At 37.7% G+C, this 26,725-nt stretch overlaps 1 protein-coding gene across 1 annotated transcript; it reads right to left on the bottom strand.

Annotated features, from left to right (window-relative positions):
- Nucleotides 1-8,572: 8,572 nt before the first annotated feature.
- SMLR1 (small leucine rich protein 1) lies at nt 8,573-25,845 on the bottom strand. The gene is made up of 2 exons (XM_027848532.1): nt 25,657-25,845; nt 8,573-9,410 (listed from the first exon to the last, which is right to left on the bottom strand). The coding sequence occupies exons 1-2, from the start codon at nt 25,793-25,795 to the stop codon at nt 9,292-9,294; spliced, it is 258 nt and encodes an 85-aa protein (XP_027704333.1). The 5' UTR covers nt 25,796-25,845; the 3' UTR covers nt 8,573-9,291.
- Between the last annotated feature and the right edge of the window lie 880 nt (nt 25,846-26,725).

Here is a 26,725-nt window from a genome sequence, read left to right as displayed (position 1 = left end):
CAGTAGCATTTAGTAATTAAAAACATGAAAATTATTTGTCTTTAAATTGATTTCCCTACTATTGTGTTGTAAGAAATGATGAAGGAGATGATTTCAGGAAAACCTGGTAAGACTTGTATAGGCTGGGGTAGCGAGGTGGCTCAGTGGATAGAGCACTGGCTCTGGTGTCGGGAGGACCCGAGTTCAATCTGACCTCAGACCAGACACTTGACACTTACTAGCTGTGTGACCCTAGGCAAGTCACTTAACCCCGGTTGCCTAGCCGCCCCCCCTACAAAAAAAAAAAAAAGACTTGTATGGGCCCATGTAAAGTCAGCAGAATCAGGAGAACAATTCATATAATGATATTATAATGACTATAATACAGTAAAGGAAAACTTAACTGATGAACCCAATGTCCAGTCAGGATTCCAGAGGACTTGTGATAGAGAAATGATGGACAGAGAGGTGGTATAGATTGAAGCATATTTTTGTTAAATGAGGCCAATACAGAAATTTGTTTTGTTTGACTATGCATTTCTTACAAGAGTTTTCGTTTTCTTTTTCTTTTTCATTGGGAGCTAAGGTGAAAGGACAGATAAAGTGGGTTTTTGTTTTTTTCTTTTCTTTTTTTTTGGGAAGGGGGTTAGGTAATGGGGTTAAGTGACTTGCCCAGGGTCACACAGCTAGTGTTATGTGTCTGAGGCTGGATTTGAACTCAGGTCCTCCTGAATCCAGGGACAGTGCTCTATCCACTGCGCCACCTAGCTGCCCCTAAAGTGGGTTTTGGTTAACTGGAAAAAAATTAAGTAAAAAAACAAACCCTGATTTCCCCGTGTTTTATAGAGGAATGGATTTTTCATTGTTAGCAACCAGCTGCTTAGTGCTATTTGGTTAATCTCTTCCACATTCTTATTTTTAAAAATTCCATGAAATTTAAGTTCATACTAAAAAGCAGTTAGTTTGACCACTATAAGTTGTTTTTTTGAACATTGCATTCCACCATTGACATATAATATAGCACATTCTTTACGTATGCGAAAATGTTGTTAATGACCCAAGGTCAATGGGATTGATTGCACTCTGAAATATTTCTACAGTAGAAGGAATGGGTTTGAACTGGTCTAGGGAGACAAAGGAGCAGAGTAGAGCCCTGAAATTGGAGTCATAAAGGCATGGGTTCAGAGTTCACATCTGATACTTACTGAGTGTGCAACCATAAACAAGTCGTTTGACCTCCAAGCTTTGATAAGGCCATTAAATAGGCATAGCACTAGTAGTAAAGGTGGATTAAGGGTGGTTGTGAGGGTCAAATTAGATAATTTATATAGAAGTGCTTTGCAAACTTAAATACTGTATAAATTTCAGTTACCCAGGTACACACGTTCACATTGAGGACGCACGCTTGCCAGATGTCTGTTTCACCTTAGGATTGTTGTCTTATGGCTGTAGGACAAAGCTCATTGGAAAACACAGTAATGGAACCCATGATTTCATGGGCACTGTGGTTTAACTGAGCCCAGTTAAAGTTAACCAGACAAGATATCATTGTTTTTCCTAAATTAGTCACCTAAGGGAGTCAAATGGTTGACTTCTTGGCTGTTAAAATAGTAGTGTGTGTTCAGTCATTTCTCACTCTTTGTGACCCCATTTGGATACTGGAGTACTTTGCCATTCCAGCTGATTTTACAGATGAGGAAACTCAGGCATACAGGGTTAAGTGACTTACCCAGGTTCACAAGCTAGAAGTGTCTGAGGCCTGATTTGAACTGAAGAAGAAGTCTTCCTGACTCCCAATGTGGTGCTCTATCCATTGTGCCACTTTACTGCCCAAAATAGTAATAGCTCCCATTTATATAGTACTTTGCAGTTTACAAAGTGCTTTCCTCACAAATGATCCTCTGATGTAAGTAATACAAGTACTATTTGTCCTCATTTTACAAATGATTAAACCGAGGTTTAGAGACATAATAATAGCAAGTATTTAAATAGAGAGCCCTTTAAGTTTTGCAAAATATTTTAGAAATAATAATAACTATAGCTATTTTCTTAATTTATTATGTCATTTTATCCTCACAACAACACTAGGAAGTAGGCACTATTATTACCTTCATTTTACAGAAGAGAAAATTGAGGCAGACAGAAGATAAGGGACTTGCCCAGGATTACAACACTATTAAGTGTCTAAGACCAAATTTGAACTTAGTTCTTTGTGACTCTAGATCCAGCATTCATTCCACTGTGACTGACACTTATCTGCTACATTAAGTGACCAAATGTAAAACCCAGGACTTCTAACTCTTGATTAAAAAATACTCTTCCACTATACCACACTCCTCTCATGAGGAGATTGGGGATTAGGCACGGACTTTTGGTAGCTTTAGAAAGTTAGAAAATCTTATTGCATACTCATTCAATAATGTTTTCCTTTAAAGTGAAATGACCTTTTCAGCCCCGTCAATTTCTAGGCATTCAGTTGCTTAAGGAAAATGCCATTATATAAATTCTGATGATCAATTCACAATCTTGTTAGCATTACAGCACTAATGATGATGGTAGGAGGAAGCAGGAGCTTGAGGAAGCATTATGAACACCCTAGTAAAAATCTGACATTGAAGTTTGAGATATCAGAGAATTGGTTTTCAAGGCCCTTGAAGACAGGTAAAAATATGAACACTGCTTTCACTGATATCTTAATCTGTCAAAACCTTATAAAGTTAAATTAGGATTGTGTTATTTCCTGAGTATGAGCCTCCATAGTTAACCTTAATGGCTTCTTAATTACATTTAGAATAGGCTGGAGGTCTCAACCCATTCAGACTAAGAGGTATAAAATAAAGAAGTTCGGCTTCTTGGTGAATAACAGGTACATGTTTCAGAGACCATGCCCTGGCTTAATTTCCTGTAATATTGAATCCATTAAAATTGAGGATATATTTATCTTGGATAGGAACTTCAAGCTTCTAAATAGTAGTAATAAGATTAGGTTTGCCATAAGAGCTGAGGAAGATGAGCTCCAAAATGGTAACGCGAGCTTGAAGCACATTTTGTCACATACTGTAGCAAAAAATCAATTCATTAAAAAAAAAAAACAAACAGCAAATTAGCCATAAAAAAAAACAAAACGGAAGCCTACCTTCAGGTGTATTCTCATAGAGGTGTTACTCTTGCAGACATGTATTACTCACCTTCCTACACTCTGTGGTCCAGCCAAACTATCTCTTGCCTGTGTCACATTCCTGAACTGACTGAGAATCCCCAGCTTCCTTCAAGGTTCAATTCAAACAGTCCTACCATATCCTGCATACATTTCCTAATTCTTTCCAACTAGTAGCACCTCCCAAAATTACCTCATTTTTGGTTTACATTTTCCTCTCTTGATAGAATGTAAGCTCTCGGAGGGCAGGGACTTTGTTTTTTATCTTTGTATTTCCAGTATCTAGAGCAATGTCTGGCACATAGTAGGCACTGAATAAAATTTTGTTGAGTGATATTTTATAGATGAGCAAACTGTCCCATCAAGGAGAAATAACTCATCCAGAAGTGATGTGGGTTTCTATTAAATTATTCACACTACCAAAACATCACTTTTGTGAAAAGTAGCATAGCCCTGAGAAAGTTTATGATAATGCAATAGCTTTTTCCCCCTTTGAACATGTTAGTGAGTTGGAAAAGGATTTTATTTCTAATTATGTATCCTCAGAATCTAGCGTAGTACCTGACACATAGTAGGTACCTATACGTTTGTTGAGACAGCAATTTATTCAAAAAATTATTCATTATGACCAAGTTAGATTTATATCAGCGATGCAACAATGATTCAACATTAGAAAAATAATTAACGTGATTAATCATATTAAAAACAAAAACATTCCAAACCATATGATTAGCTCAACAGATGCAGAAAAAGCCTTTGGCAAAGTATAAGACTCATTTATACTAAAAACCCTAGAAAATATAGGCATAGAGGGGTTATTTTATTTTTAATTTATGGAATAAAACAAGCATTTTCATAACAGTACAATAAAAAATTATTATACATGAAACTGCAAAGCTACTATGCACAACTTGCTATTCCTTTCAAATATACAACAAAATTATCATGTAAATTTCTTTTTTTTTCCTTCTCTCCCTCCCTACCCCCCTCCACCCTAGAAATGGCTGTTGGATCTTTTTAAAATGTCACAAGTTATCTAATACCGAAAGGAAGCATCATATGCAATGTGAATACACTAAGAGCTTTCCTAATAAATGCAAGAATAAAGCAGAGGTCTATTCTTCCTACTATAATTTGACTTCGTTTTAGAAATGTTAGGAGTAGAAGTAAAACAAGAAAAAGAAATCAAAAGAGTAAATATAGGTAAAGAGGAGACAAAACCATTCCTATTTGCTGATGATATGGTGGCATACTTAGAAAATTCTAAAGAATCAACAAAAATTTCAATGGAGAGAATAAACAACTTCAGCAAAGTTGCAGCCTACAAAATAAGCCATCAAAATCAACAGTGTTCTAAATAACAAAATCCAAGATGCAATCATGGAAAAATCTCATTCAAAATAAATACAAAATGGAGAAAATATTTGGGGATCAATCTACCAAGCATGCAAAATACTTACATGGATTCAATCATAAAGTACCCTTTAAAGAAATAATGAACAATTTAAACAATTGGAAGACTATTCAGTGCTCTTGGCTGAGCTGTGCCAATACAATAAAAATGATAGTGCTATCAAAGTTAATTTGTTTTATGCTATACCAGCCAAACTATCGAAGTGGTACTTTCTAGAACTTATTAATAGCAAAATTCATTTAAAGAAAAACCTAGAATATCCAGGCAAATAATGAACAAGGTAGGAACAAAAGAAGACTAGTACTTCTAGACTTTAAACTAAATTTATAAAACAGCAGTTATCAAAACCATTTGATGTTGGTTAAAAAACAGAGAAGTAGATCAATGGAATTGAATAGACAGGAGAGAATCAGAAATAACAGAACTCAGTAGTCCAGAAGTTCTATAGACCCAAAAATATAAATTAATTAGGAAAAAATTTCCTTATTTGATAAGAACTTCTGGAAAAACTATTAAATATTCTAGCAGAATTTGAGCTTAGACTATAATCATATACCATATTGTACAATAACTTCAAAATGGATACATGGCCTTAGTATTAAAGATATCATTTTTAAAAGCTAGAAGAAAAGTAGATTATATTTTTTTCATAACCATTGGTAGGAGATATATTATTAACCAATCAAGAATGAGAATCAAAATACATAATTTTAATGACATGAAGTTGAAAAGTTCCTGCACAAAATTATTGCAAATTATTGCATTGTATTTAACTGCTCTCAGATGGGGAAAAATCTTTGTACCAAAATTTTCAAACAAGAATTTTGTATCCAACATATGTAGACAACTCTCTATCTGTATTTTTGTATGTATAAAGACCAAAATGTCATTCACCAATAAATAAGTGGCTAAAGGTTAGAAACAAATAGTTCTTAAAAGAATTGCAAACCACTAACAGCCATATGAAGGAATGTTCCAAATCACTAATAGTAATAGAAATTCAAATCAAAATGATGCTGAGGTTTCACCTAACACCCAGTAAATTGGCGAAGATGACAAATGATGGGACTAGTCATGGAAGGGGGAAGACAGGCATACTTCTTGTTGTTGTTTGTCCTTCTTTCTCATAGAGGACCATGACATTGGGAAGGTGATGTCATGACTTGCACATGAATTAGATTTAAGTGAGACAGGGCTGTGCAAAGTCACAAGCCTCACTTTCTCTTCCTAAGCCATCCGGGTCTAATGGCAAGATATAGATCAGGACAGTACATTGCTGATAGATCAATGAGTAAATGCTACAATTTTCTAAAACAATTTGGAATTGTCTGGAGATGCTACTCGTAGGCATATATCCTAAGGAAATCATTGCTAAGAAGAAAATCATATACCATATACATATATGTATACCAAATATTTGGTACATATACCACAATATTTATAGCAACACTTTTTTGTGGAGCAAAGTACTGGAAACAAAGTAGACACCCAACAAATGGGGAATGGCTAAACAAAATGTGGTACATAAATATAATGGAATATTACTGTACTGTAATAAACTATTTGATGAATATAGAAAGGCATGGAAAGATTTACATGAACTGATGGAGAGTAAAGTAGGGCTAACAAAAACAACCCTATAAATACAATGACTACAATTATGCAAATCAACAACCACAACCACGAAACAACCAAAAGAGAATATTGCAAAATAGAAGACAGATAAGAAGACACCTCCTCCCATCCCTTTGCAGAGGTGGGAAGTCCACAGGTATGGAACTCAACATACATTTTCAATTTTTTAAAAATGTATTGATCAGTTTTGCTTACTTTGTCTCTTCTTCCTCCTTTTTCTTTAAAAAGTTTTTTAGTCATATGAAATGGTTCTCTGGGAAATGGATACATTTAGGAGGGTAAATTTAGGCAATATAAAAATCAAATATATCAACAAAAATTTATTTTAAAAAATACTTGATTGATTCATTGACTAAAACATCTGACCTGCATTTCAGAAGTTGTTAGCCAAAGGAGTGTTAGCCAAAATTTGGAGAGAATTAGTTGGGACAATTGGTAGCTTTTGACACTGTGGAAAAGGGCTTTGAAGTACAGTCTAAAGAGCTTGGAATGATCTATAGAATATTAAGAAGACAATATGAATCTTTAAAAAGTGTAAATTGGCCATCACTTGGATGGCAACAAGGAGAAAGGGCATCTAGTGAAGAGTGGACCAATAGATGGACCCAGTGAGAGAGAATGCATAAAAGAAAGTTCTATTATTCCCCGACCAATTGGTAGTCAGAGAAAAGAGCAAGACAGGAGGCAAGTGACATTCTTGGCATAGCCATAACCACCATGATAGGAAATATCAACACCATGGAATGTGGAGGAGACTGCTCTAATTTAATTTATCAAGAAATAAACAGTCTCTCTTGGTGATGCTGATAAGCCTAAAATTCATGGGACTTTTTCCAGGTTACCCCAAGTCATTTTTATAAATCTTAAAACAGTAACTTGAGAATTTGGAAAGCGCGTTGTGTGACCTCATCACTTCATCCAGAGAACATAAGAACTATGAACATCAGAGGCTACAGAAATGTATGTGTAACTGCTCCCTTCCTCCAATAATTTCTTCAATATGGTCCCTTACTGTTTTGCATAATTGCACATGATGATTACAAATAGAGATAACAATGGAACCCTTTAGACTTATTTGCTTTTCATTGAAAAACTGGCATTTTGCTGCTTATGGTTCTGCAACAATAAAATATTTATGCACTGATTTCAGTAGGAATTGTTTTACTGTTAAACATTGTTCAGCATGAACAACAACAAAAAAAAGCCAGATGTCATTTGAAACCATATTGTTGAGCCTATTGCTGGGAAAATACATTTAAAAGACTTCTGCCTCATCCCAGTGGCTGAGGTGGACCTTAACATATTTTTCTTGCCCAGAGGTAGCAATTTGATATCGATATAACAAAGTTAAGGAATGGACTTCCATGGTTATAATTTATATTGGAAATATAGTAACACCAATGGCTGAGCTACAGGTTTGGCTGGCAGCTGCTAGGAATAGGAATAAGACGCTATCTTCCTTGCCTTCTGTTAACGGAAGCATTTTTAAATAAGCTGATTTCCACCAGGGGCTAAAATGAGATCTTTCCCAGAACTGAAAGAATGTTGCTATTCCTTCCATATGGCGTAAACACTGTTATTCTAAATAACCCCAGTCTGAAAGCCCCAGTAGACATTTTCATTGTAACCCAGCATTAATAAAACACAGAAATTAGTCTCTCCAGTTTAACAGTGAGTTTTATATTATGCAAGAATTGAAAATGGGGACTAATAGCTCACTGGATATATTTGAAGAATGCACCAGAGGAAAAAAGCATATCATGTGATTAAATACTCTTCAATCCCCTTCCTGCTCTAAAATTCTATGACTCCATCAGATGCTGTTGGTCTATAGTGAAGCTAGAGATGCCTTTTAAAAATAATATTTCCTCTCTTTTGTAAAATTACCATCATCCTGGGACCCAAAACCCTTGTGACCCATGTCACTGAAAACCATTTCAGAAATGTAAATGACTTTCCCAACCAGTCTAATGAATGATTCATTGGACAGAGCTTGGTTTGTGTTGAGATTGACACTTAATGGCAGCATAAAAAAAAATCTATTCTATGGTAATTAGAAAAATTGTGAAAAGTTTTCAATTCAACAAATTCAACTAACCCATCCTATTAAAAACCTATTATATGCTAGTCACTCTTTTGCTGCCATATTCAGAATGTACTTTCCAGGTTTTCTATTTAAGAAGCAAAGCTTTAAATTTGTTTTCCTCTCATGGATATTGAGAGTGTCCTACTGCCTTTTCACCACCAATCCTCAGAACATGATAACCTCTAAGGTTCGCCACCCCCCCAAATTTAGGATTCTGTGATTTTGGGTTGGATTACCACACACTGGAGACTGTAGTTAACCAAAGTGATCCATTCATTGTTGAGAAATTTCATTTGTTTTGAGGAATTGCTTTATTTTTTCACTTTGTTGTTCTAATTTATAAAATCACACAAAGGAAGGAATACATGGAGGAAGACTGTAATAATACTATTGAAGGAGATAGATATTATGTGACAGAAGTTGAACACAGGAGAGGAAGCACCAGGTCTGGCCTTGGATGGGGTTGTTCAAGGAGCTCTTTCTGACCTCATGTTTTGCAAGACATTTGATCTCGCTGCCACGTTTTCTCCACATGTAAAATCGAAGTAGTATCTTGTGCTTCTTTTAGATTATGTAAATATTAATTCAAAGATGTGTGTATGTTTTTTTTTAAACCACACCATTGAGACTCTCCAGCATGAATGGTATTCTGTAAATACTGTATATAATTACACTTGCCCCCGGAAGTTATAAAACCACCAAACTCAAATAGACTTATTCGATGTTTTCTTCTCTGAAGCCAAGTATTGAAGAAAGGGGGAGAATTCTTGTTAAAAATTCACACTGTATTTTAGTAAACCACTGTTGACGGTGAATCAGAAAAACTGTTGTTTAGCTGCATCTCACAGAAGGTAAAATGAAGTGATGAGGCCCTACAGATGACAGTTACTATTTATGTGCTGGATAGCATACAGGACAAACCTCTTACCATTTTGTTAACCTTGAGGTTTTGTTTTATATACCTATATGTGAGCAATGTGTTGCTGGTTATCTGCCAGCCCAGCATGTATCCCTTTAAACTCATTTTGTTTTTGTGGCTGATCTCTGACCGTCATATTGCTTCTTCAGTCTCTGGTACTGGAGATAGTCATCTTGGTTAATGTCTCGGGGATCAGAAGCCTGGGCCTCTTCTGCATTAACTGTAGAGAGGGAATAGCCATTGTTACCTTGGAGAGAACAGAACGTGCTGGCTGATTGACAGACTTGAGCTGTTAATGACTAAGCAGGTAGAATCCAGACATTGCTGGCCCCGAAGTTCCAGGTCCGAATTATGCCAATGCCTGGGTCTCCAGAGCATGCTCAGGCTTATTATGCATCCTTAGGATGCTGAAATGGACAAATTGGTATGTCTCTCTTTCCCTACTCTCCTCATTCCCTCCCCATCTTTTCCCAAAAGAAATTAGTCACATTTCTAAAGAATGGGCTTGATGAGATTACCAAAGACAAAAGAATTGCTGTCTGCTAATTGCATTTTGTGTTTGTTAAAATTCTTTGCTTCACCAAATGATATTTAATACTGTCTGTGCACGCTGCATTTGTTCAAAGCCAAGTTTCCCTTCTCTTTTAACCCTCAAAGAGCCCCTTAATCATTTTATACTGGGTTCAAGTCCTTTATCCTTTGGTTTAGTTGGGTCATCACAAACTATATTGAAACTGTTATCTCCTCCAAGCCCTTTTGTCATCTCAAGGCATCCATCACAACTTTCCTCACTATTCACCTCCTCAAATGCATTTCACCTTTATCAGAGAATATTAAATAGCTTTAGGTTAATCCTACAGTCCAGGCTCAGGACAGAGTTGTTCCGCCCTTCAACAGTCTACAGATAAAGAAGAGAATTGCTGAAACTACTGAAAAACATAAATAAATGGCTTTTTTTTAAAAAAAGAGATTCTAATAGGGTGAAGTTTGGAGGACAATTTTTTGAAGGCTCAAGTTTGTTTTTGTTTTTTAAAGATGGTTAATTTTTTCCTGATCTGGTTTAATAAAGAAAGGCTTAGTGCAAGAAGAACCATCTAAAGTAAACACTGAATAAGGGGGTAGGAAACAAATGGCAGATATTAGGGAGACTGTCCAAAGAAATGAGACAATCTGGAAGAGAGAGCTAAGGATGAAATGGAAAAACAGGGTCAAAGGCATCTGGTTAATCAATCATTTATAAAGCAATGATATTATACTCAGCAAAATGTAAAGTCTTTTCAAAGGCAAAGGGGTGGGAGGTAGTGTTGCATCCAGGAAACTGCAAATAGGGTTAATTTGGCTAGAATGTAGAATACAGAAAGGGAACTAATGTTCATTAAACCAGGAAAGGCAGGCTGGAGTCATATTGGGAAGGACTTTACATGCAAAGTAGAGGAGTTTGTATTTTATCCTAGAGGCAAATGGGAACTATTGGAGCTTCTTAAGAAGAAAAGAAATATTTTTTCCTTTTGTTCTGTTTCTTCTTTTACAACATGGCTAATGTGGAAATATGTTTAACATGATTGCATGTGTATAACCTTTACCAGATTGCTTGCTGTCTTGGGGAAGGGAGAGGAGAAAGAGGAAGGGAAAATTTTTGAACTCAAAATCTTACAAAAAATGAACACTGAAAACTATCTTTACATCTAATTGGAAAAAAAATAAAATATTATTTACATAAAAAAGAAGAGAAGTAATATAATCAGACTTAATTTTTAAGAATATTCATTCCTAAATATGTGTGTATACACACACATATATACATACATACATAGTCATACCTATATATGTGTATATATACATGTATGTGCAAATATATACATGTATGTGTGTATATGCACATATCCACATACATATACATACTATTCTGTTGTTTATTCATTCACTTGTGTCCAACTCTTCATGACCCTGTGGACCATACTGTCCATGGGATTTTCTTAGCAGAGATACTGAAGTGGTTTGCCATATCTTTCTCCAATAGATTAAGGCAAACAGAGATTGAGTGACTTGTCCAGGATCACACAGGATCACATACACACACTCCATATATGCTATAGAAATATTAATAGTAAATGAATGTAATGGAAAATTATTGTGCCATAATTAAAATGAAATGAACAGTTTCAGAAGGAAAAAGAGATCTCTAATTTCTATGTGAACTGATACAGAACAAAGTGAGTTGAACCTGGAGAACAATTTATACAATGACAACATTAGAAAGAAAAAACAATTTTGAAAGATTTTAGAGCCCTGATTAATGTAATGATAAGTCCACAAGTTCAGAAGACTCAAGATGAAATACGCTACTTACCTCCTGCTAGAGAAGTGATGAACTTAAAACAGAAAAAGATGTATATTTTCAGGCATGGTCAATATTATTTTGCTGGGCTATGCATGTTTATGATGAGGGTTTTAGTTTTTCTGTTTATGTTTTGTTTTGATCAAAGGGGGCAGTGATATTGTGAATACTTACAATTTTTTTTTTTTGAAGAAAGGTGATGGAGGCTAGAACTGGGGTAGAATTTGCATAAATGAAGAGAAAGGGGATATAGGTGTTGTAGAAGTAAGATCTACAAGGGTTGGCAATTGATGGAAGTGGGGTTGGGCAGGACAAAGAATGAGAGATAGCAGAGAGGAAACAGTTGAGGGTGACTCCAAGGATAAAGTTTAACATCTCTTCCTGCTCTCTTTGACATTCTATGGTTCATTGATTTTATAAATACAAGAAGAGGCCTGAAGCCTTCTTGGTCTGTACATGAAATCACCAATCTAGACAATGGGGACTAAAAAAGGAGAAAAGAGGAATGCAGCATAAAAATGTTAATTTCCAAACATAAAGGCTCTTTGTAAATCACAATGTCAGAAAAAGCACCTCACTGTAGAATCTCATCTTCTCATTAGCAGATTAAAATGTATTCATCTTCAGGCAAGGTATAGAATCACTCCCTTTCTTCCGTCTTCGTTATAATCTATTAGGACACAGAGGTTGTCCAATTCATTTCAACCTAATAATTTTGTTTCTACTCAACAAGGGGCTAAGCTACATGAAAGATTAAATAAGAAGACAGCCCTTCCCTCAGGTCCTGTCCAGCTTTAAATCTATGATTTTTATTTATTTTTTTGCTTAGGCAATTGGCTTTAAGTGACTTGCCCAGGGTCACACAGCTAGTACGTGTCAAGTGTCTGAGGCTAGATTTGAATTCAGGTCTTCCTGACTCCAAGACTAGAGCTCTATCCACTGTGCCACCTAGATGCCCCCTAAATCTATGTTGATTGGTGACTGATTGAATGAAGTGGCTGGAGAAGTGAAAAGAGCTTTGAACTTAAAGATGAGAAAACCAGCCTAATTAATCATTTAATCTTAGGGTTTTTTGTTCTTTCACTATTAAAATGAGGAAATTCAACAGTATCTTTAAAGATTCTTCCATCTCTGGCATTCTGTGTTTTGGGGAGTTTATTCTTAGAACTTAACATAGTGTCTGGTACATAGGAGGCACTTAATAAATGTTTATTGAATGACTGATGGATTCCAAGGCAACAGATATGGAATTATAAAATGGTGCAGCACAAACCGAAAGTATAAGTGCAAAGGAATTCAAAGTCTAGGCAACTTAGGGAAAGGCACAAGGGTAGGAAATGGAATGGGATGTATAGGGACAAGATAACAAGCCAGACAAAGTCTAAAGATGTCAACAAATCTTTATGTCATAGTCATTTTACAACCAACCAGTCTTGTGCTAGATAGATGCTATCACGGAGACAGGAGAAGTCTCTGCTTTTGGAGAACTTTGTCATGAAAACATGACTTATATGCATGACATATAATTAGAAAGCTATACAAGAGAGTATGTGCAATCTTGTATATGTTCTACATAGTCTATTTTATATTTAATATCAATATAGTGTTTACTGTATTAGCATATATACCTAGTCAATGTAGTATATTGTATTATAGTACTAGATACTATTCTATAGTATACTATATATGTATATATGTACACATATGTGTATATGTATATGTATAGGTTGAACGTGTATATACATATATGTGTATGTGTCAACATATGTGTATATGCATGTGTATATATACACATAAAGAGAAAATCAACATGCCTTGGCCTGGGTTACTGGAAAAACAGTGTCTTCAATAGTAATAAGGAAGTTAGGAAAAGGGGAGAGTTTTGGGGAAAAGATAACAAGTTCAGTTAGTTCAGGTTAGACAGTTTTAAACATGCTGACTTTAAGATGTCCATGGTACATGTACAGGGGTTTGCCTTGGCAAGGAGAAGGGCCATCTCATCATTTGAGGCAGGGGTGAAAGAGGAGGTAGTGGCAGAAGGGACCTGGGAGATATGAGATGAAGGAGGTGGGGATGAATGGCCTCAGTTTTTTTCAATAAAACATGAGGCAAAGTTCTCAGCTGACAGGGTTCGGGAAAGGGGAGACATGAGAAGTTTGAGGATGGATGAAAAGATTTATAAGACCTCCTGTTGTGAGCAGGATGGTAAGTTAATTAGGGAAATATAGAAGGATTGTCTTTCAGCAGTGCAGACCCAGTTGAGGTTATGTAACATAAATTTATTGTGGATTTCTGTGATTTTCTCCATAGGGGTTGGCCTTAGGGTGGGTAGTTGGACTCAGAGACTTGGGTTGTTCAGATGAGGAGCCAGATTTGGGATATCTGAAGGAATGGGTTTACTCCGCTTCCTCTAAGGCAGGAGATGGGGTTAACCTGGAGACCAGGTGTATATACATACATGTAGCATATATATAATGTGCACATATGCGATATACTATGTGAATATAATTCACTGTGTGTATAACATGTAATGTGTACTTATGTAATATGTGTATCTATATAATGTGATATATAACATGTAATATGTACTATATGCAAACTATATACACACATATACATATATGTACACACATTATGTGTATATATATGTATTATAGTATATACTACTACAGAAATTTCCGTTATCATTTTCTTTTAGAAAATCATTATGGTAGATGATGGAAACAAATTTTATTCAAAAATCCATAATAGTCATACAAACTCAAAAGAATTTTTAAGTAGTTGTGGTAATATTTAATTCTTACCATTCCAAGTGTTAAAAACAAAATGTTCCTACTACAAATGGTATAAATGATTTGGTCATATTAGGTGCATAGTTATGTGTTTTGTTTTGGGTTTTAAATGACATTTCTTTTGCAAACAAGGAAATTAGAGAAAAGGAATATTAATTTTGCAATGTATGGTTGATGTTTGAAGAGGGAGAGACAAAATGGAGATATCAATTAAGAAAGAACAATTCAGGACAGTTCTATTTTTTTTTTTTGTGAGGCAATCGGGGTTTAGTGACTTGCTCAGGCTCACGCAGCTAGTGAATATCATGTGTCTGAGGCTGGATTTGAACTCAGGTCCTCTTGACTCCAGTGCCAGTACTCTATCCACTGCACCACCTAGCTGCCCCTGACAATTTTAATTTTTCAGGAGTTATTTTCTTCAGTGAGATTGTGTGGCTCTATTTCCATTTAGCCAATTCTGCTTTTTAAGGTGTTATTTTCTTCAGTATTTTTTGTGCCTCTTTTACTAAGTTGTTAATTGTCTTTTCATAATTTTCTTCCTTTGCTTTCATTGCTTTATTTAATTTTTCCTCTACTACCCTTATGTGATTTTAAAAAAATAATTTTTAGCTCTTCCAAGGATTCTTGTTGAGCTTATGTCCAATTCACATTTTTTTCCCTTTTGAGGCTTTGCTTATACCTGTTTTTACTTTACTGTCTTCTTCTGAGTTTGTGTCTTGTTCTTCCCTGTCACCATAGTTGCTTTTTACGATCAGGTTCTTTTTTTGTTGTTATTTCATTTTTCTACCCTATTTCTTTGTTTTGAACTTTATGCTAATATTGGGCTCTGCTCCCTGTGTGTGAGGTGGAAGGGCACTGTCTAAAGCTTCAGACTTTTTTCTCACTGCTGTTTTCAGAGCTAGTTCTGGGGGTTGAGAGTTTTCAGTGCTTCCAAAGTTGTATGATCTGAGGAGAGGTATAGTCAGTACTCTCCTGGTCTGCACTCTGGTCTGTATCCAGGAAGGGCCCCTGATCCCTTGAGACTTCAATTGATACTGCCCTTCAAAGTCCATCCTCCCTTGTGACCAGAATTGCTATTTCTCCCCAGAGCTTTCACTCCCTCTTGACTGAAAGTGCTCCTCCCTGTCCTTGAACTCTGACCCAGAAATGGGTATGGACAATGAAGCTGCCAAACAGTTGCCCCTTAGGACTACCAGTTCTTTTTGACTGAAAATGCTCCTCGCTGCCCTTGAACTATAATTCATAAGTGGGTATAAACAACAGAGTTGCCAAACAGCATTTGGTTTTGTGTCCAGTGCTAGCCCAGCGGTCCCCTGTAGTCTCTTTCTGACCGCTTGCCAGGTCCCTTTACCATCTCTGGCTTGGGAGCTCCTGAAGCTGCTGGTGCTTCTGTCACCACTACCTCGTCCTACCACTGACGCTTCATCCAGGTGGGCTTCAGGCCAGCCTCCACTCCCATGTCACAGATCTCTCTTTCCAAACTCTAAGTTGTCTTGAGCTGGAAGAACTCACTCTGACCTTTTGTCACCTCTGCCGCTCCATAATTGGATTTGAGGAGTTATTTTAAAGTTGTTTAGAGGGTAATATTGGAAGGACTCTACTACACCATCATGGCTCTACCTTTGATTCTTTACTAACCTTTAAAGCAGGTGTTTTGATTTTTTTTTAAAATTAAGATCTTAGAGGTTCCTAGGCCAGAGGTGACAGTCCACTACAGGTTTAGGGATCTTGAGAGCATTAGGAAGGTGCTGTTTTATAGATGAGGAAACTGAAGCAGACAGAAGTTAAGTGACTTGCCCAGTGTCAGACAGCTGGTTTCTGAGATTAGATTTTGACTCAGGTGTTCCTGACTTGAGATCCTGCTCTTTAATCTGCCGAGCTACCTCACTGCCTCTAGGTATGTTTTTAGGCGGCAGAAAAGCATCTAATAGGGAAAGACTAAAATTTAGTGGAGGAATATGATTAGAAAGGTGACAGAAGGTAATAGGATCAGAAATACCTCTTGATCAGAAACTGGAGAAAAAAGGAGAGTACAGGGATTTTGGTCTGTAAACTAGGAAACAAAAGGAAATGGCTTCTAAGTAAGGTATGAAGTAAGGTCCTATGCTGAGTAGGAGATGTTGGAAAGATGATGTGGGAAGCTTAAGAAAACAGACCATATGGGAAATGTAATAATGAATTAAAGGAGAATAAAAAGACCAATTTGTGTGCTGTGAGGGACCAGAGGTAAGATATACTTGTAGTAAGCCTTATCAGGACAGTTATGACTTCTTATATCACTGCTCAACAGTGGAAAAGTATGAGGAGATAAGGTAGATCTAGCAAGACTTGAGTAGCAAAAGGACAAAGGGGCAAGAAATTCATGTGTAGAAAACAGTAGATGATTGAATCGGGTAAGCATGGGGTCAAGATTGAGAAAGAAGGAAAGTGAAGCCAGAACAAGGCTGATGACCTATGAAAGCACTAAAGGATGGAAGTCACAGTGAGGACAAAGAATAAGATCATAAGGGGGAACATGAGGAAATGGATTAAATCAAATAGGTTGATAAAGGGCCTTGAAACCAAATTCTGAATGTGCTCATTTGGATTTCATGGTGACACTACCATGGAATAAATCATGTGTCTCCATTTTTGGTTGCTAGGCCTGTATTATTCAGAATTTGGTCCTTATCTTGGACGTCTCATCATTAGAGGAATACTTGTTATGAAACCGCATGCTATTTAGGAAATAGGTTGACACATTCCCCCTTTAAAAACCGGATTCCCATTAAGTTGCACAGTGTCAGGAGTTAATGATTCTCAGCTACTATGACAGCAAGTTGTGTTTATTTATATGTCATCCAAGTCAGAGGGCTTTTATAATATTGTACTTCTAACACTGGGCAGGTAGGTGGCACAGTAGCTAGAGCACTGGGCCTAGAGTCAGGAAGACCGGAGTTCAAATTGAACTTCAGACACTTACTAGCTGTGTGACCCTGGGCAAGCTACTTAACCCTGTTTGCCTCAGTTCTTCATCTGTAAAATTAACTAGAGAAGGAAATGGCAAAGTGCTCTAGTATCTTTGCCAAGAAAACCCCAAATGAGGTCAGGAAGAGTTGGACACGACTGAAAAACAACAATCCTTAACCAGCTGTCCCACAGCTTTCAGCATAGCACACTGCATGGAAATGCTTATTCAATATTAGTTTTAATTTTGCATTTGTTCATGCCTTGTTCCATTGATGAAATTTAATATTTATTCATGTAGATGAGTGACAAATCACTTATTCATATATGTCTATAGCAGTGTTGTCTGTTTTAGAGAGTAAATTGCTGAAGGTAATAACCTAATTCAATACAGAACACAGTGCCATACTCACACTTTGATGATGATTACCAACTGTGGACTTTTTTGAATCATTAGTAACCTTGAAAGCAAGTGTTTTGATTTTTCTAAAATCAAGCTCTTAGATATTCTGGGATAGGGGTGACATCAAGGTGGAGGTAACAAGAATCTTGGGAACATTAGAAAGAGTGGCCGACCAAATATGGCTTTTGCATTTGTTGGTGGGAAGGCTTGGTTCATGGAGACTTTTCAGGCTCTCAGTATTGAAAACCCAGGAGCCATTCTACTCTGCAAGGTAGATGAATGGGAACAACAGAGTGACAAACCCAGAAAGTCGAAGAATTTGCTTTCTAACTCTCTAAAAAGAAATCAAATGTTCTCTGCATCCTAATTAAATTTACATGCCCCATTACCTCCTAAGATTTGACATGGTGGGATTAATGCTGAATAATTATATTGCCTTCACATGCTTTCCATCAGATCTTCAAATGTTTTGCCTCTCTGGTCCAATGGACTTGGACATATATAGGCTGAGTGAGGCAGGCTGTTCCCCAGTTAGAATTCAGAGCTTCTGTGTTCTGTGCCCCCACCCAAGGCTATCGACTTCTTGGACAAGCCAGCTAGTCTGTCTATGGCACTCTCTTTTCAGTGAAAAGAAGGGGATGATTGCACTTGTCACAACCCTATTTTGAAGATTAACGAGATAACTTTTGACCATCTGCTTGAGATCCTGAAATGGAAGGTGCTATATAGAGATACAAACTGGTGATATTTTATTTTAGGCTGAATGATCTCATTTGCCCTGAGACTGAAGAGACTGTTATTGCTTGCCTTTAGGGAAAAGGACCACAGAGCAAATGGTGGTTATGGCTTTGTATTCTTCTAGAGCCTTCAGATGAAGGAAGAGCTAGCTGTCGCCCGGCTTACGGACAGACTACCTGCTAATTGCAGAGTACTTTACACTCATACCTACTCATACCTCTTATCTCATTTGCTAACACACCACAAGCCAGTGGTGAGTTTTCAAAGGCCTTCCCATCAGCCGATTTCACTATATTAATGGGCTCGTAGGTGTGGATCTGGAAGGGTCCTCAGAGGCGATCTTGTCCAACCCCTTCATCATACGTATGAAGAGATTAAGGTTCAGAGATTAAGTTTCTTGCACTAATGCAAGAAGCAAAGGGGTAAAGCCTAGACTTACACAGATAGTGGACATCAGCTTATTCTAGTGTTTTTAATACAATATTGTGTCATCTATAAGGATGTTGCTTATAAGAATTTGGTCAGGACTCTTAGGGCTCGTTTTGCATTGGGAGAATGAGCGCAACACCTTAGAACCACAAAATCTCAAAATTGGAAGGGACCCTAAAGATCTCCTAGCCCAACCCCTAAATCAGAAATAAACCTCTGTGCTGCATCCCCAACAGGTGGTCTTTGTAGAATGGAAACTCCTTGAAGGAAAGGAATGGTGCTATTTCTCTGTAGTCCCAACACTTAGCACAGTTCCTAACACATCTGTTGTTCAGTCATTTCACTGGTGTCCAACTCTTTGTGACCCTGTTTTCTTGGCAAAGATACTGGAGTGGTTTGCCATTTCCTTCTTCAGCTCGTTTTACGGATGAGGAAATATAGGCAAACAGGGTTAAATGATTTGCCCAGGGTCGCATAGCTAGTTTGAGGCCAGACTGGAACTAGGATCTTCCTGGCTACAGGCCCAGTGGTCTATTCACTGTGCCACCTAGTTGCTCACTAATAAGAAACTATAGGCACCCAAGTATACACATTCTGGTCAACTTGGGCTCAGCGGCCTGGAATATCCCTTCCTGCTTTAGATCTACGATGCTAGCATCTTCATTTCATCACATTACAGTTGTGTGGGTTTATGGGGCGGTAGAGAGAGAGAGAAGATGCCAAACAGTAATAGAATAGAGGATCACTCAGTCCCAAGGGTACACTTCAGCTTTCTGAAGGGCCCTACTGAGTGAGTGCTTAGCTTTAGCTCGAATGGATTCAAGATGGAGGAAATGAGGCCACTATGATAGTCTCTTTTACTTGGGATCTAAGGGACCGAAGCCCTACACTGGAGAAGGTTCTCTGCCTCTATCGGTTTTATCAGATGCCCCTTTTCTGGTGCTATAATGCTAAAGTTACTTTCCACAGGCAAAATGAAACCCTAGTCCTGGTGATTCCAGGCAGAAGGGGACTTTAGGTTGGGGAGATATACTTGGCTGCAAAGTACAAAAAAATAGCTATTTTACTCAAACAATTGGGGTCTCTCATTTTATGAACTTCTGGCTAAATCATAAATCTAGAGCAGGAGGAGGGGATATTTTAGGCCGCTGAGCTTGAGTTGACCAGAATGTTCACAAGTCTCAGTTAACAAGTAGAGATGGAGAAACCCAAAGGGATCCAATGACTCCTAAGAAACAAAAATGAAGATAGTAGAAAAGAGGACAGGATGCTTTAAGGAGGAAAAAGTTACTTCCTGAGTACTATGTCACTCATCTTGAGTTCTACAAAATTGATTAGCCATTCACTGAGTACTTACAATGGGCAAAGGCCCTGTGCCAGATTCTAGAGGAAATGCAAGGAGATAGTGCCATAGTCATTAGTGGAATATAACACATAGACAGAAATATATATAATACAAAACTGAACACAGTGCATGAGTTAGGAACTAGACCTGTGATTTCATTAGTATAAGGAATCTCTAGGATGGGGAAATTCCCTCTACTCATTCACCTTCTCTACAATCTTAGAACAGGTTTTTTTTTTGTTTGTTTTGATAATTCAATTTCAATATGATTTGTTTTCATTGTCATTTCATGTATTTTATACATTTTAAAACATTTTGAAAAGGGGTTCATAGGTTTCACCAGATTACCGAAGGGGTACAGGACACAAAAAAAGATTAAGAGCCCCTGTCTTGGAGAGTGGCCTAGAGCATTGAGAGTCATAAGCCAGTATGTGTAAGAGGCAGGCATTAAACCTACGTCTTCTTGGCTCTAAGGCATGATGCTATGTGGCCCAGTGGATACAGCACCAGGCCTGGAGTCAGGAAGTCCTGAGTTCAAATTTGACTTCAGATACTTAGCTGTGTGACCCTGGGCAAGTCACTTAACCTCTGTTTGCCTCAGTTTCCTCATCTGTAAAAAGGGCATGATAATAGCACCTGTCTCTTAACAGTTGTTTGGAGTCAAAAGATATAATATTTGCAAAGTGCTTAGCATTGTGCCAGTCACATAGTAGGCACTATAAAAATGTTAACTATCATTAGCTATTATTATTCAAGGCTGGCTCTGTATCAGTGGCATGCTGGAGCCTGCTCAAATGCCAGAGCCTGATTATTAAATGTTTAGTGTGAGCATTTACACATCAGAAATCAGCAAATGCTACAAATCAGCACTCGATTTATTGTTTAGTTGATTTCTAGACTTCAGGAAGCCATAGAGAAGATATTAATAATGTAAATTAAATTTAAAAGTGTAACACTCGTACTTCCCCCCCTCCTGAAGAGTCAGCTGTTCAACATTTATCAGAATACCTCTGTGTTATCCATCATACTATATTGCCTCACTGAAGGCATAGTGGAATGCAAACAGAGTGTTATGCCAGTCCAACATGGGGGCAGGAAAGACTTCCTGAGGGAAATGGCATTTGAGCTGGCATATTTCAATAATTTAAAAAGTATAGGCAAAGGAAGGCGTGAGACAAGTTAAGGACAAAGAGTCTGGTTTGGAAGGGACATAGTATAAAAGGTCAAGAGTTCTAAATAACAAATCATCTGGGGACAATTGTTTGTGTTTTGTTTTGTTTTGTTTTGTTTTGTTTTGTTTTGTTTTGTTTTGTTTTTTAAGTTTGAATCACCCAAGGTGAATCACCACAAGCCAACAAACTGCTTGGGTCCATATAATAAAGAGAGAAGAGGAGACATGGCTTCGAGCGTGTGGCATTTCTGGCCATCATTCATCTGAAATGTTGCTGTGCTGCTAGTCAAGATTATGATAACTCCATTCCAGAAATGCACCACTCCGTTGACTTGACGCTCCTCTGGCTTCCCTGCCACTGTCATGTGCCAGTTCTTTATCTTGAAGCCTCAATCCTGTGCTGGAATGCACACACTCTGGAATCCTCTTCCCCAGCCACTCCCTCTGATTGGAAGGTTCCTCTCAGAGCTTTAATTTAAGGAGGGCAACTAAGCTAGCCATTATCTCATTCCTTTCCAGGCTGAATTCTAGACTTTCTCTACTATGCCCCTTGACTATTTATCCCTCACCCCATTTTCCAGCTTCCTTTTATGTATTATCTTCCCCATTAGAATCTAAGCTCCTTGAAGGTGGGGACTATCTTTGTTTTTACTTAGAACTGTATACCTAAACTTAGCAAAATGTGCTAAGGCACATAATAAGTGCTTAATAAATAGTAGTTGACTGCCTGCCTGTGAAGTTCACATTTCCAAAGTGCGCCAGGGCCCCATGAGCCTGAGGAGCAAAAGTTTCTTCCCCGGGGCCAGGCATATCACAGGGCACAGGTCTCAGCTCCTAAGCCTGGATCCCTCTCTGGCATGAGGGGTCTTTCAGTATTCTTTGCCAAGAGAGTGAGTGAAAAAAGTCATCAGGTTTGTACAGGAGCAAGAGCAGCGTCATCTGCATTTCACAGTCCTCTCTCCAGGGATCCCCACTCCCCCAGATCACTGACACCTCTTTTAAAACTGAGACATGGCACTCCAGAGGTAGCATTGTACCAACCAGATGAGAGGAAGAGTGTCTATCTTCAGGTCTGGTAGATAGAAAGAGATAGAAATTTAGGCATAGTTAGCCCCCAGGAAAAGCAGAAGAATCAATTAGGTTGGTTACTCTACAAATCAGTTAATCAACAAGCATTTAATAAATACTTATTATTTACTAGGCACTGTGCTAGGTGCTGGGTATACAGCAAAAAAGCAAAAAAAAAAAAAATTCCCTCCCCTCAGAAAGCTAACAGTTCATCCAGACAAGACAATATGCACATGTGTAGGTATATAAAAAATAAATTATTGTTGTTCAGTCATCTCAGGTGTTTGACTGTCCGTGACCCTATTTGGAGTTTTCTTGGCAAAGATACTGGAGTGGTTTGCCATTTCCTTCTCCAGCTCATTTTACAGATGAGGAAACTGAGGCAAACAGGGTTAAGTGACTTGTTCAGTGTTACACAAAATACATACAAAACCAATAAATACAAAGACACTTAAAAAGTGAGAAGAAAAGGATTTGACAGTGTTTTCCCTGGGTTGCAGTAATTCAAGTCCTTCAATCCCTTTCCTGCCCTTATTTAGAGGCATCTAGGTGGTACTCTTCCTGTCCACTTTGTATAGAGCCCTGGGCTTGGAGTTAGGAAGCCCAGAGTTCAAATCTAACCTCATACACTTACTAGCTGTGTGACCCTGAGCTGGTCATTTTACCTCATTTTTGCCAAGTGTAAAATGAAGATAGTAATAGCATTTAACTCCCAGGGTGGTTGCGAGGATAAAATAAAATATTTGTCACGTGCTCAGCACCATGCTTAGCTCATAGTTGTGTTTAATCCTTCGTTCCTTCATTCTTTCCTTCCCACTCATCAGCAACCCACAATACCTACTATTATCCAGGGCATCCTGAAGGGACTGTGCTTTTAGAGGTTATAACAGGTAGCTGTCTAAGTAAAAGTACAGTAACATTATGGTGGTATTTCATATTACAGGGTTTTTTTCCCGTTATGTTGCTCAGATTCAGGGGAAGATGTAAAAACCGAGATTCAATGTCATATGCAGAGCTTATCTGTCTGCCTCAGCCCCAATACCCTAGTGTCACACTGAATTAGCTGAGCTATATTAACCATCACATAGAGATCAGTGACCTTGAAGTCCATAAGGCTATATTGGCATGTTGTGTGCCTTATTTAATGCTTGGTAGGTTTTTAGAGAGGCTGAGGGTTTTTTGTATTTTTTTTTAATCTAGTCAAAGAGGCAGCTGGAGGAAAAAAAAATGGGACAGATAAAAGTATTGTCATTGACTGTGACATGTTCATCCTTTTTACCATTCCTTGGGGCCATCTAGATGCAAGGAAGACTGGGCTACACATGACTGATAGCTCCTATTTTAGTAGTTTTGAAAGACAGACTTAGAAATGAGTCTGTTTGCCCTGTGTGACTATTAAATTGATTTGGTGGGTTCTGAGGGGGAAACCACTGGTGTTTTCTATTTTCTATTCCCTTTTTCCACAGTTCTTCTGCAGGGCCCAATGAAAATAATGGCCGGATGGTTAAATACCTAGCAGAATGGTCTTGGGAACAGAGATGCCCAAAGTGGCCTAAGAGGGGGAGGTAGCACAAATATACACAGTTTGGTTGCATCTGTATGGGTTACTCAACAAGACAATCATTTGTGAAGATGAGACATAAAGATGAAAGACAAAGGAGATATTTGAGCATATTCAATGTAATATTCAATTATGATTTAATTATGTTACTCATCTCTTGAGATGTCTTGAATTTCAGGTTTATATTTTATGCTATAGAATTAAGTAATTAAGGCAATTCTTATATTCCTATGACAGGTAAGGAAATATAATTATTCACTAGCAGATATCATTTAGACTTGGGAAGTGTTATTATTTTTTTTAACACTTTAATGGTAGATTGCCCACATCTTAGGAAGTTTTAAGAATGAATACCTCCTAATCCTAAATTCTGGATGGATAGCAAATTATGACCAAAATGTTTATCATAATATGTGTATGTCTATTCTGTTTGTGTTTACGAAGGTTTAGAGCAGAGCTTTTTACCCTGGAGTCTATGAATAGATTTAAGGGTAGTCTATGAACCTGGATATGAAAAAATGACGTCTTCATTTCAATATAATTGGTTTCCTTTGCGATCCTATGTATTTTATTTTATTCATTTAAAATGGAGGTCCATGACACAAACTAAGATTAAGACCCCTTGTTTTAGAAGTACTATGTCACGGTGGAAAAAGCACCAACTCTTCAATCAGACAGCCTGATGAGTTGATTTCATCCCTAATGCTTTCAATGGTTACCTGGAACTAAGGCTTTTTGTCATTTGCAAAATCAAAGGGTTGGACTAGATGACCCTTGAGGTCCCGGGATGTCATAAATCAGCACTTTTCATTATTACATTTTATCATCATCATTGGGGCAGCTAGGTGGCGAAATGGATAGAGCACCGGCCCTGGATTCAGGAGGACCTGAGTTCACGTCCAGCCTCAGACACCTAACACCCATTAGCTGTGAGACTCTGGGCAAGTCACTTAACCCCAATTGCCTCGCCAAAATAAATAAATAAATATAATCATCATCATCATCATCATCATTATTATTATTTAATATTAACTAATGTACCAAATCACAGTCACAGCCTTAATTACAGTGTGATAAATATTCATTTTCAGTGCTGGAATACACATGCCTGTGATTAAACGAAAAGCAACTTAGGTTGTCTAGGATTTGTGTTTAAACCAACAGATTCCCTTCTGTCTTGGGAGGTTTAGAGATTGGTGGCCTGTCTTTTCTGTTTTTCTTTGTCTCAGCAGTTAACAAATCCCTGCCACAGTCCTCTACCTCAGGAGATATATTCTGAAACAGGGGCTCTTAATCCAGGTTCTGAGAACTATGGATAGATTTCAGGGAGTCCATGAACATGATGGATCAGGAAAAAAAAAGTTTTCTTCATTTCAATATAATTTGGTTTCTCTTGTAACTCTATGTACGGCATTTAAAATTATTCTGAAAAGGTGACCAGGATATAAAACAGGTTAAGAAAACTCCTGTTCTAAAACTCTGAAAATCTGCTCCATTAAATTTCTAGCTATTCTGAAAACGGGCTTAATGCAAAGTAATTGCGAATCAAAGTAGGTACCATAGGTTCCCTTAGTCCTCGCAGAAGCTGGGCTAATTGCTTTGGCCTGGTGTCACTCGTCACTGAGCAAAGCTCCTTACCGCCCCACCCCCTCCTTTGGAATAGTATTTCACTTACGCTCCATCAATTTGATTCTGAAGTAAGCAATGAGAAGGAACAGCAGCAGAGTCACGGGCAGAAAGATGCCAGACAACAGGAACCAGCCTGGGAGCTCTGTCATAAAAGCTGCCACCGGAGACCTCATCGCCAGGGGCATCAGCCTCTACAAGCCAGAGGAGCTGAGCCCACGATCCAGCCTGTAATGGAGAGGCCCTCAGTTTTAGGCTGGGTTTCCACTTAATGCCCTCTCTGGCCTTTGCTTTGTGGATTCCATTGGAGCCCTCAGTGGACTTTACCCTGTTTGAACAGCCCCATGATTTCTAAGAGGAATGAATGGGGGTTGGGGGGAAGAAAGTTACTCTGTAACTGGACTGCAAAGTTTTAGTACTGAAACACCTTAGGATTTCCCAGTGCTGAGTTCTTTATCTGATGAGAGTGAAGATGAATAGCAGAGGAAGATTAGGGTAGAGGTGTGGGGAGGTAGGAGGCAGAGATTGTCACAGGCAGCCAGGGGTTCCTTTGTATTGTTAATCTACGCAAAAAAGAGTTACCTGCCTCTATTTACCAGTTTTCAGGGGTAGAAAGGTTTTTCCCCTTCTCCTTTACAAATTTCAGGAATAAAATTACATAAAGGGCCCATATTTTTAACCTAAACCTGTCATAGGAAAAATAAGTTCTACTCATAGACATTCAAAATTTAAATCAAGATATGATTAATCCAAGAGAATAGGGATAAACCCAGTAATACTTAAGTATGTCTATCTCTTTCTCTATATGTGTATATAAGTATATGTATATATGTATGTGTGTGTATATATATATATATATATATAAAATAAACATGTATATAACATATTTTCCTATAATCAGGGACTATCTTGTCTTTATTTTCTTCTCTGAACCTGCCCCAGTCAGGTAAATTATGAATTTTTAATGTCTAACATTCATTTTAAAAAATTTTGAGTTCCAAATTCTCTCCCTTCCTCCAGCCTCTTATTCACCCGCTGAGAAGGTAAGCACTATGATACCCATTATACATATAAAGTCATATCAATTATATTTCCATATTAGCCATGTTGCAAAAAAT

This window comes from Vombatus ursinus, unplaced genomic scaffold (assembly GCF_900497805.2).
Source record: "Vombatus ursinus unplaced genomic scaffold, bare-nosed wombat genome assembly UNPS02006779.1, whole genome shotgun sequence".
NCBI classification, from domain to species: Eukaryota; Metazoa; Chordata; class Mammalia; order Diprotodontia; family Vombatidae; genus Vombatus; species Vombatus ursinus.
This window is presented reverse-complemented; position numbering and strand designations above follow the sequence as displayed.

Excerpts from the sequence above, each read along its gene's own strand:
- SMLR1 (XM_027848532.1), bottom strand. The coding sequence starts at position 25,795 with ATGCCCCTGGCGATGAGGTCTCCGGTGGCAGCTTTTATGACAGAGCTC. Across the intron at positions 9,411-25,656 it reads CAGAATCAAATTGATGGAGC|TTAATGCAGAAGAGGCCCAG; the intron begins GTAAGTGAAATA and ends CCCTCTCTACAG.